The 11717-nt window shown below is 30.9% G+C and overlaps 2 protein-coding genes across 2 annotated transcripts; one reads left to right on the forward strand and one right to left on the reverse strand.

The window, feature by feature from the left end:
- Positions 1–2052, forward strand: LOC105962811 (transcription factor MYB78). Its single transcript, XM_012987141.2, has 3 exons — positions 1–310; positions 794–923; positions 1049–2052. Exons 1-3 carry the CDS (start codon positions 145–147, stop codon positions 1755–1757), a joined length of 1005 nt encoding a protein of 334 aa, XP_012842595.2. The 5' UTR covers positions 1–144; the 3' UTR covers positions 1758–2052.
- A 3060-nt stretch (positions 2053–5112) lies between these two features.
- LOC105962824 (gibberellin 2-beta-dioxygenase 2) lies at positions 5113–8775 on the reverse strand. The gene is made up of 3 exons (XM_012987160.2): positions 8261–8775; positions 6343–6682; positions 5113–5574 (listed from the first exon to the last, which is right to left on the reverse strand). The coding sequence occupies exons 1-3, from the start codon at positions 8641–8643 to the stop codon at positions 5323–5325; spliced, it is 975 nt and encodes a 324-aa protein (XP_012842614.2). The 5' UTR covers positions 8644–8775; the 3' UTR covers positions 5113–5322.
- Between the last annotated feature and the right edge of the window lie 2942 nt (positions 8776–11717).

Here is an 11717-nt window from a genome sequence, read left to right on the forward strand (position 1 = left end):
ATCTCTCCATAATTTATCATCATCATAATCTTACTACTAATCCAGCTCAATAACCCACAATTATAAATTCCATCTCTATATCTATATATTATTCATCAAAATATCTGTGTGAATATTCAATCAATTATAAGAGTCGTTGATCCGATGGATGAAAAGAAAGAAAGAAGAAAGTACGGTAGTGAAAATGAAGAAGAAATATTAATGGAGGACCTAAGAAGAGGGCCATGGACAGTTGAAGAAGACTTCACCTTAATCAACTACATAGCTCACCACGGTGAAGGCCGTTGGAACTCTCTTTCTCGTTGCGCCGGTTCGTATATATATTATGTTTTCTCTATATCTCTTTTTTTTTTTTATTAATTACTCATATCTATATATATGTAATATATGTTTCAAATTAAACGTCGCTTTAATTTGATTTATATTATTTTTATTTCATATTATCTGAATCGGAGGTACGTACGGTAGTATATACTAAATATAGATACATGATTTGGCGTGGGAATTTTAAAGAAGAAAAGTTATTTAAAGATGATGATCATCTTTTATTTAATTTTTCCAAGCTAAGATACATATGGATGATTTATTTAGTCCAATGTCCGTACACGAAAAGAATATAAATTAAAGGTGTTTGTGTGTGTGTTGAGAGTATCGTGTGAAACTTTACCACTTAAAAGTTTTATTATTTTTTTTCTTTTTTCTAATATTTAATAATTGTTATTGTTATTAGGTGATGAAATTAAATAATTAATTAAAGAGAATAATGAAATGTAATAAAAATGAACTACTGCAGGGTTAAAGAGAACAGGGAAGAGCTGCAGATTAAGATGGCTGAACTACTTAAGGCCAGATGTACGTCGTGGTAATATCACTCTCGAAGAACAGCTCTTGATTCTCGAACTCCATTCTCGTTGGGGCAATCGGTACGTACGTACGTACGTATTAATATTTTTATAAATTCATTGATCGATAATATATATATATTTGTATTAGTAGTAAAGGTTAAATAATGAATGAATTGGAAAAATAAAAATGAATGAAAAAACAGGTGGTCGAAAATAGCACAGCATTTGCCGGGAAGAACAGATAACGAAATAAAGAATTACTGGAGAACAAGAGTACAAAAACACGCAAAGCAGCTAAAATGTGACGTCAACAGCAAGCAATTCAAGGACACCATGCGCTACCTTTGGATGCCCAGATTAGTCGAGCGTATCCAATCCCAATCCCAAGCCCAAGCCACCGGAACTCCCGCCTCCGCCGCCACCACTTACAACGTCGTCATCAACACCCATCAGAACGCGGATATAATTAATCTTGACATGGGCTCCGCTCAAATCTCATCAGTTCCCCAGCCACATGATGTAACTAATATCATCCGTGGTGGTGGTGGTGGCAGCTTGGAGAACTCGAGCGCCGCCGTGTCGTCAGATTCTTTTGGGACGCCGGTTTCTGACATGACGACGGACTGCTACAATAACTACGTCGTCCCTCTTAATCATGATCTTAATCAAGATTATTATCCACCTGCTGCCGCTGCTGCTAATAATAATAATATTAATTATTATCATCATCATCATCAACACCTTTCTTCTTATAATAACGATGACCAATCTTTAACCAGCCCCTCTGGTTACTTTAACCAAGCTGGCGGGATGGATTTCGTTGATCACCAAAACAGCCAATGGAATATGGACGGTGGAGATGTCTCCGACAACATCTGGAATGTTGATGATATGTGGTTCTTACAACCGTAATTCTTCTCTATATAATAAATATCAACGTACAAGCTAAGAACATACACATACATAAAACCCTAGAAATTAATTACTTAATTACACTACTCGTTTTTATTTTTTTATTTTTAGCATAATTAATTCTTCACATAATTTGTGGAGAAGCCAAGGATTTTAATTTTTTAATAATTTATATGCTTTGTATTGTTATTTTTTGGTTTGATTTTATATATAGTGTGTACGTAGTTTGTGTCGATTAATTAATTAATAGAGACAAATTGTAACTTGATGAGGGTGAATAATTATTTAATTCTACTAGCTAGTACTACCTCTTTAATTAATCAAACCATTGTATATAGTTAATTAATTACCAGGACTTTTTATAATATTGAATTTCAAAGTATGCTAGCTATTAAATTGAATAAGAAATTAAAAAGTGGTCCGAGTATCAGTACTATCATACGTATGAAACAGGGTGAACAAGTTTTAGCTATCGTTTTATAATTAAGCAACATATTTAATAAATAATTAATTAGCATACAATTATTATTTCAAATTTTTTTTTTTAAAAAGAGGCAATTAAGTGAAAAGAAAGCGTAAAGGATTAGCTGATACTAACAAGTAGCACTTTTAGGATTAATTGGTACATTAAAATATTAGGTGTTGTAGGTGTGCATAATTGATTCCACTATCTTTACATACACAAATGTCGTTGTTACTTGTTATTTTAATCTGATCCCTCTCTTTTTCTATATAATAATTTTATTTCTATTTATTTAATTGAGTTGTGGAATTTTGGAAACATGGCATTGGGGCGTGAATCCACTGTTTTAATTAGTAGTATATATATTTAGTTTGTAGATATATACATATATAAAAGTAAATCCAACAATGATTTAGGAATATTCGGAATTTTATATTGCAAAATCTCACTTTTTTTTTTATATTTATTTAATTAACTATATTGTGGGTATGTATGATCTTATCATGTTAATCAAAATGTGCCACGTGAGTGGCTCACAAGCTCACACATTTGAACATAAACTAAACCTATTAAAAAACCTTATTTTGGTTTGTTTTCTTATTTGCCTAATTTGTACGGACATCGATCAGTTTGTCTTGAAGCCATATAACTGGACATTATTCTTCCTTGTCTTCCAATCTTAGATTCATTCTGCTTTACCAATTATTTAATTTAACTGGTTAAATACTACCAGATATTATATTCTCTTATTTATTTTTACATGTATACATAATTGTATGTAAATCGAATCCGAAAATATATTTATTTTATCATCTAAAAAATCGACGGTGGTAATTTGTAATTATCTATGGTTGTGAATGCAATTAAATAAAAAAAAATGATGGGGTGATTGCGTATTCCGTTTTATTTGAAGGATGTGAATGCAATAAAATAAAAATATAAGAAAGAAAGTGTATGGCGGCGGGAATCATTGTAGGCCGCGTGCCTTTTAGAGAGAAGTCACTAGAAGTGGTCCCGAATAGGTGGTGTTGAGGAACTTCCACGTGTAATTCCATTTATTTATTTATTATTAGTATTATTTAATTGAGATAATTATTGAAACTAATTAGGAAATGAATATATATTATATCTGATTAGGCTTCCTTGACGGAAGCACTGACAGGCAAGTAGAGAGAGAGAGAGAGAGAGAGAGAGAGCCGCAACCATTGAAATATTTGTTAGCCACGTCTTCTAAACTATTCAATGAATTAATTTAAATTATCCAAAATTACTAATGAATTTTGTATATAGTTTTAACCAAACAGTGGATATATATATTATTCCGCTTCTAGATTTATTTATTATTTAATTAAGTTTTTTGAGATAATTATTGAAACTAATTAGGAAATGAATATATATTATATCTGATTAGGCTTCCTTGACGGAAGCACTGACAGGCAAGTAGAGAGAGAGAGAGAGAGAGAGAGAGCCGCAACCATTGAAATATTTGTTAGCCACGTCTTCTAAACTATTCAATGAATTAATTTAAATTATCCAAAATTACTAATGAATTTTGTATATAGTTTTAACCAAACAGTGGATATATATATTATTCCGCTTCTAGATTTATTTATTTTTAAAATAAAAACAACTCGTTATACAACTGGATTCCATTAGTAATTAGATGACTATTTTGCATGATTGAAAAAGTCATCTTTAAATAGTTGTATATCTAGTTATTAGTTGCAAATTTGCATTAATCTGACTTTGAAATAGTGCCACATGTAACTAGGTGGGCCCACCTAAAGTTTGACGTGGACTCACCTGAGGTGACCACATATATAGGCATCTGAAAACGCTGTTAGTTAGTTACCATCAATCATATCTTGAAAACGTTGTTTTTGTTTTGGTAAACTCGTTATTTAATTCCACTCACCCCAAATCTCACTGTTTAAACTAAACTGCCTTTCATTATTGATTATTGGTCAAATTTTTTTGGGGATTTTCCACGTTGGAAAAATATCATTTTGGAATTCCTAATTTGGAAAAATGTTCTTAAATGTGTTCTTTAATTTGGTTTAACTAATATAAAATACTACATTTTTACATGTTCCATCAATCAATCAACAAGGAATTATCAATTATATTTATACATATATATAAACCCCACAACTTTATTTTTCCTTTGAAGGAAAATAGAAATGGTGGTCAAAGAATGCCAATCTTTAATAACAGTCAAAATGAACTAGTTTGCAATCCTAATCAATCACATCAATTACCAAATGAGAACCAAATCAACGATAATTCATTTTTAGTCAAAAAAAATTGTTCTCAATGTAAAATAATAACAAATTAACAATGAATTACAAATATGGTCAATCCAAGAGTTCGATTTTGTATTAATTGGAGAAAAAAATAGTCGAGAAGAATAAATATGCTTTTTTTTTTTAAAATAAATCGTTCTGCTACGTACGATATTGCTAGTACAATTTTATGTGGTGTTCTCGATAGTTTGCTATATCTATTCTCTTCCACTCCGATTTTGCTTATTGTCAAGGCATTATGATGAAAATGATTTTCAATGAAGGCATCTAATTCTCAGCCACAAATTGATTTTGGGGGAATAAAAAGGGAAATAATTGAATAATCTATATTACAAAATAAATTGGGAAAGACCTATTTATGTGAGGAATACATTGGCTAGGCGTAACAAATTAAGGAAATGATAGTGATCACATTCCATTATTATGATGTTTGCATCACTATCAAATTCACCCGTGTGAGTTTTATTTGAGCTTTGAATGTATATCTATCATATCTCATACTATATGTGGGTGTTTGTATGTATAGATGGGGTTTTTGGGCTGTTTTAGTTGTATGTAAAATATATGGGCTATATTGTAAGGTACCCAATTCTTATATTTGGGCCTGCAAACAAAGTTGAGAATTTTTTGTAACATTTATAGAAATTGAAAATTGCATGAAACTAGGAAGTCTAATAGAACTATTAATAAGCAACGTAACAAACAAACCGATTAATTAATCGTACACAAAACTCCCATTTTGGGGTTAAAAACAACACTAATTAATTAAACGAACTAATTAAGAGACATTAAATAAAAATCATTCATGATCAGGTGGGAGGAGTTTAAATAGATTAAGACGAGTGTTATCGCCTAATCTTCGAGCGTAAGTAGCTTTCTTGTACTCAGCCCAAGTGAAGCTTCTATACAGCGGTGTTGCCGCCAATCCCGGCAGGCAACTCACGGTGGCAGTGAGCGGCGGAGCAGCGAAGTAGGCCATTGAAGTTCTTGTTTTGTACGAGTTCACCACCGCTCTGTGCTTCACACTCAAGAACCTTCCATTTGTCATCACCTGATCATCAAATATTTTAAATCAATAATAATTAAAAAAAAAAATGATGAGGCAATTGGATGATGAGATAAATGTAGAAGAAAAGGGGGGCGGGGGCCCCCCCTCTGCAGAGATTGGTCAGTGGTTATAATAACTATCTCTCACACATCAACACGAAAACTCTGAGCAAATTAAAGAAAAGAAAAGAAAAAAGGCAAAATTTCTCTTTAAACATATATATGTCCATCAACTTGGGGAGTTGGATTTATTATTTATTTAATTTTGTTGGATAATGATTTTACCACTTGTCAGTCTTGTGCCAACTTCACTTTCTAACCTTCTTTATTCTATGCTTACTTGGTTTCTACGAGTCAAATGGATCGGATCGGATCGAATAAAAGTTTTTTCAAAAAAAAAATCACAAGGCTAATGAAATAGCACTGGAGTTTTAATTTTAGAATTTTCGTAATTAATTCAAAAATTTAATTGGAATTTTTTGAAAATTAAAATATCACAAACTCGATAAAAAAAAAATGGATATCACGATTGGATTAGAAATAAGAATTTCTAAAATAATATATATGCAATTCCAATCTTCATCCAAAAAACGTCATGCAATTCGGAAAATGGGAATATCGACATAGAAATTAAATTAAAACAAGAATTCGAAAATTTTCGTTCCAACTTGCAACCAGCACTAACAATTCTACACACGTAATGTTTTTTGACTAAGAAGTAAATAAATAAATAAAGAGAGAGAGAGAGAGAAAAAGGGAGGGGGGGCCCTACCTGCAAGACGTCACCAACATTGACACAGAAAGCAGAGTGAGGATAGGGAGTGACAGGGACCCACACACCATCCTCCAAGGAGATTTGGAGTCCTTGTACATCGTTGGATCTAAGTAGGGTCAAGATCTGAGGGTCAGTATGCTCTCCGAACCCAATCTTGGATTCAGACGAACAACAAGGGTAGTGGTTTAGCCTGAGTAGCGAGTCAGAGTTAGGTTCGTTGATTAGCCCACTCAGCACCTTTGCCCCATCTCCTTCTAACTTCAGACCTTCACCAATCATATTCACTATTTCACTTGCCAACTCTCTAACCGCTGCCACGTATTCACCCACTGCACACCTGTCCATCAACAAATAACATTTTTTTATTATTTTAAATAAAGAGATGGTAATGGTAAAAACTGTCAGATATGGTAAATATTGTCACTTGGGTTTTCCCCCATTTATGGGAACTTTGTCATGTTTTTTTTTTCTCTTTTATAATTAAATAAATCTTTTGATTTGATTGGTCGAATCAGATTTCAGACTTGTCACCCGCCCCTAATTATTTATTTTATTTAGTGTGCAAGAAGAACTGAAAAAGGGTACATATTATACTGTATAATATTCATATCTATCCATTTCCACTGTTTGAATATTATATCTAAATTCATTCATTCATTCTTTTCTCTACTGGCCGATGAATTAATTAATGCATTTAATCCTGAAACTGCAGACTCTGTTAAAAAAGACTGATCAGAAAGCTAAAGCTAATAATACCAATTTGCACATTTCTAACATTTATTTCATTTATTCACTTTTATTTTTTGTTGGTCGCATGATTTCCTATTTAATTAATTAATCAATTAATTAAACTATAATAACTTTAATTTTTTTTAACTGATACGTGGATGATTATGATTAGGGAATACTTATAGAATTCAAACAAGCACTTAACCCCACTCATTAACACTAATTCATATTTAATTAATGTCAATTCCCAATTGGTAACTCAGTCTTTTCGGACAAGTTGAAAGTTTAAACTAAGAAGTAATAATTAACTTAAACCGATCGAGGATCATTTCTATTGGTAATCACCTTAAAATCCCATGTGAATATAATTAAAATAGACACAATAAGAGTTGCCTACAACTACAATACCATGATTCTTCCTTAAACAAAACCATAATACTAATTGCTACACTTATTTGTTTATAACAAAATTAGTTTAAAATCCTATCAATCCACCAATAATAAACTACTAATGTGATGATTAGTACAAGTGGGAAGAAGAAGTGAACAAAGTTTTGAGATGACCCGAGTTCTATATTAAATATAAATATTAAAATAATTATATATTTTTCAAATATTACGTACAAGGGTTCTAAAGTAATGCAATTTTAGAATTAAATGATTATTAAAAATTAAATATGAAGAATATAAGAATCTAAGATGGTGAATATAATGAATGAAAGAAGCCAAACAATGTTTCGCTGGCAATTTCTGTCAAAGAATTTTAATTCAAATATATATATATATATATATATATATATATATATATATATATATATATATATATATATAGTGCAAGAAGAACAAGGAACAACCTTGGAACTAGATTATTTTTTTTTCACTAGTCTGCAATTGACCCCATTCTACACCACTTCCATAAAGCTTGTCCTAATAAAAGAGGTATTTCCAACGGTATACGCAATAACTAATATTTCTTTTTTCTTTTTCTTTCCATATTAATAATTATTGCACGTAACAAAATATATTATATAGTACTATATATCTTATATTAATGAATGAATTATTAATTAAAAACAACCTTAAACTAATTGAATAATATATGTCTTGCATGATATATATACATACATACATTATATATACATATATTTTGTTTTGAGAGATCGAGAAGAAGATTTATGTAAAGTACCTGAATTTGTTTGGATCATCAGAGGAAATAAATTTAGAGAAAAAGTGATGATGATGATGAGGAGAGTTAGTGGGTGGGAGGAGGAGATACTCGACATCACCCTTGTCACCATTGAACCCTATATTCTTGAACCCGTATCCGAAAGGGTTGGGGGGTCCGGCCCGGAGCTTGTCGGATCCGGGTTTGGAGAAGAACGCGTGGGCCTCTTCTTCCATGCGGGTAGTAATCTCCTGCGGCACACCATGGTTTATCACTTTGAAGAAACCGTATTCTTCACATGCTTTCACTATCTTCTCCGATCGCTCTGGGGAGAGAAGGTCTATGATTGGCAGTTCTATATCTTCTCTTATTTTCTCTATTTTCATTGACGCCGCCACCACCATTCTGTCTTTGTTTTTGGAATATTATAATATTATATTTATATATAAATATTGCAGCACAAGTAAAGCAAAGGTTTTGTTATGGAAGGAAAGGTTACAATGGGGACCTTTAATTTATATAGAGGGAGAGAGAGTAAGGGAGTGAATCGTATTTTAATTTTATTCAAGGGGTTCAGATATAAATATATGCAAATTGCACGATTTTTTTAATTCTCTACTTTTTTATTTGCTTTTATTTATTAATGGGATGAAAACGTAAACGATATAGCAAATTTATGACAGTCAAGAATGTTGACTTTTTGGTATATTGGATTTTCATAATATTTTATGATAATTTTTTTTTTCATCTTTATATTTTAATTTATTTTTTAAACAAAGTCGTAACCGAATAGCATAAAGATAAACTGCCATAATTTTCACGGTTTGGCAGTAACTTGCAGATATATATAATATGTTTGACAAACTCGACCTTGAAACTATTTACAAGTAGATCTGGGTATGAATTATTTGAGATAACACTTTCTCGCTCAATCAACTAGTGCTATATTTCAACAGTTTGTTATTTTAGTGTGATACATCTCTCGTATGGTTTGCAAGCTATTATACGAGAGTGTAGGTTTACCCAGTGCACCTATATGGTTGGCTGCGGGTTCCTGCATCATCAAAAAAAAAAAAAAAAAAAAAAAAAGAACTGCGCGCGTGTAAGGGTCCTCACCCTAATGCCCCTAACTATCTAACAATTGTTGATCATTCCATTCTCCCACAATGTGTCCTAAATTTCTCTATCTCTTATTATTTTTTTTATTATTATTAAATATTAATTATTAATTAGGTTTATCCTATGTAACATGCATGGGCACATTTATGATCTCATTTTCTTCATTTATTTTTGTGGTCCAAACTCATCCGTTGACCCTATACATACACTCTACTAATCCAGTTGAGCTGGCACGACAAAGAATTACTCGACCCCATTTTTTATTCTTTAATTATGAAATATATATAAGTGTCATGCATTAATTATAGTCTCTCATTAATCAAGAGTTTCAGCTAACATATATGGCTAGTGTATCACACAATCAGCTCGACGCATGAGTTTTATTGGTCTTGACTAACTTTTAAAAAAGGATACAATTGTCATTTTATTTTCACATGAGGGCGCTTTCGACAATTAAAAACTAGACATGGGTGGTTCTTGAAAAAAAAAAAAAAGAAGGCTACACATAAATTTGCATGCCCCCACAATTAGTCACAATTGATAAATGGGACACATATAATTCGGTCCAGACCCATATACCCTCTTAATCGAAGGTCCGTGATCAATAATTCAATTAATCTTGTCAACAATTTATAATTGGCCCCTGTTTATAATTAGCTATAGTATAGTGTGGTCACTTTACTTTTATTTATTTATTTCTTTTCAAAACTTACGTAGTACTATCTATTATCAGATTGACACAATTATTGTCATCCAAAATTAATTAATTAATTAATACTTCAAAAAAAGTGACATCTACTGATAAAAGGACTCAATTGTTTTCATCAAATAGCAGCCATTAGATTCTGTTAAAAAAAATATTAAAATAAAAAAATATATATAGAGAAAGTGTCACCTAAATATGTTAAACTAGAGAACCAGTGGTTCAATAATTGGACACAAATGTATATATGTGATATATAAAAATAGATAAAGTGTGTAAATGTGCGTAAAGTGTGCGTGTGTGTGTGTACGAATGTGTATATATTAATAATAATAATAATAATAATAAAAAAAAAATAGTTGGGATGGGGTAATATGTCCAGAATTCATGCTATCAATTTCAGGGAGAAAAGAAACCCCACTAATAATAGTATAGAGCTGGCCTAGCTCCTACTACGTACAGTTCTAAATTCAATTAGGGTAATATTTTTTTTTTATATATAATTCCGTCTATTTTTTTTCAAGCTAAGTATATATGTATGACTATTTATGCTACATTTTATAAATACTAAGCTTTATTTAACTATTATCTGAAAATATATAATCATCCAGAAAATATATAATTCCTCCTTCCGGTAGGTGGGATTTTCATGACGGATAAGCTCGTTTGATTCTTACATAATTTACGAATTGAATTAAATTAAATTAAAATGATATTCCACTTTAATTATAAATACTTTCTTTAAAAATTTACACGGACTGAACCGCAATTCACTATAATTTTTATATTTCGTATGTTGATCTTGGGCATACGGCATTTATATTCTTAAAAAAATTGAACCGCAATTCTTTATAATTTCGTAACATTTTTACTTATATTTAGGTGCAACGATTAGATTTTGATCTTGTAAGCTCATTTGGGCCTAGCCTTATTTGAAATCTTTAAGCAGAAAAAGAGATTTCATAAAGGGCCCGTTAAGTAAAATAACAAAGAAAAACTATGACAAGGCCCACTTTAGTTGAACAAGTACTTTTTTATTTTTTTTAATCCAAATATTTGGAAATCGAAATTTCTATCTTTTACTTTTATATGATATATATAAAATACACAATGATACTACAAGTATACATAATTTTTCTGTTGGAAGTTTTGGGATTTCTTCGGGATTAGAAATTTCGTATATATTTCAATTCTGATAAAACAAAATAAAAATGAAATTTGGAATTCGAATGTAATGTGAAAAATCATGTCAAAGTGTAAGTAGAGTAAACACCTAATTGATAAAAAAGGCATTTATTATTTAATGAGAGTGTGTTTGACAATATTTGAAGAGATGTCTTAACTTTAGGAAAAGGTCCTTGTGATGAATCATTTTGTTTATAAGTCCTAATGAATATGACATACCCCCAAATCATCACTCTCTTTTCACCTTTCTATACACTTTACTCCTGTATTTAGTATTCCTTCTTAAACACACAGATACCTACACTACAAGGGTATTATGGTCATTAAAATTGACTATTATACCCCTGATACACAAAACTAGTTTTGTTGGTTGTTTGAAAGATTTATAGATAATTAATTGTATAAGTAGTTATAGTGTATTTATTACTATTGACTAATTTGTCCATGCTTTAGAAAAAGTAAATCATTGAG

Source organism: Erythranthe guttata, chromosome 7 (assembly GCF_056151865.1).
Source record: "Erythranthe guttata isolate IM_541 chromosome 7, IM_541, whole genome shotgun sequence".
NCBI classification, from domain to species: domain Eukaryota; kingdom Viridiplantae; phylum Streptophyta; class Magnoliopsida; order Lamiales; family Phrymaceae; genus Erythranthe; species Erythranthe guttata.

Coding starts and splice junctions, on each gene's coding strand:
- LOC105962811 (XM_012987141.2), top strand. CDS start 145: ATGGATGAAAAGAAAGAAAGAAGAAAGTACGGTAGTGAAAATGAAGAA. Junction 311..793: donor CTCTCTTTCTCGTTGCGCCG/GTTCGTATATAT, acceptor GAACTACTGCAG/GGTTAAAGAGAACAGGGAAG. Junction 924..1,048: donor CATTCTCGTTGGGGCAATCG/GTACGTACGTAC, acceptor ATGAAAAAACAG/GTGGTCGAAAATAGCACAGC.
- LOC105962824 (XM_012987160.2), bottom strand. CDS start 8,643: ATGGTGGTGGCGGCGTCAATGAAAATAGAGAAAATAAGAGAAGATATA. Junction 6,683..8,260: donor GATGATCCAAACAAATTCAG/GTACTTTACATA, acceptor GTTGATGGACAG/GTGTGCAGTGGGTGAATACG. Junction 5,575..6,342: donor ATGTTGGTGACGTCTTGCAG/GTAGGGCCCCCC, acceptor TTTGATGATCAG/GTGATGACAAATGGAAGGTT.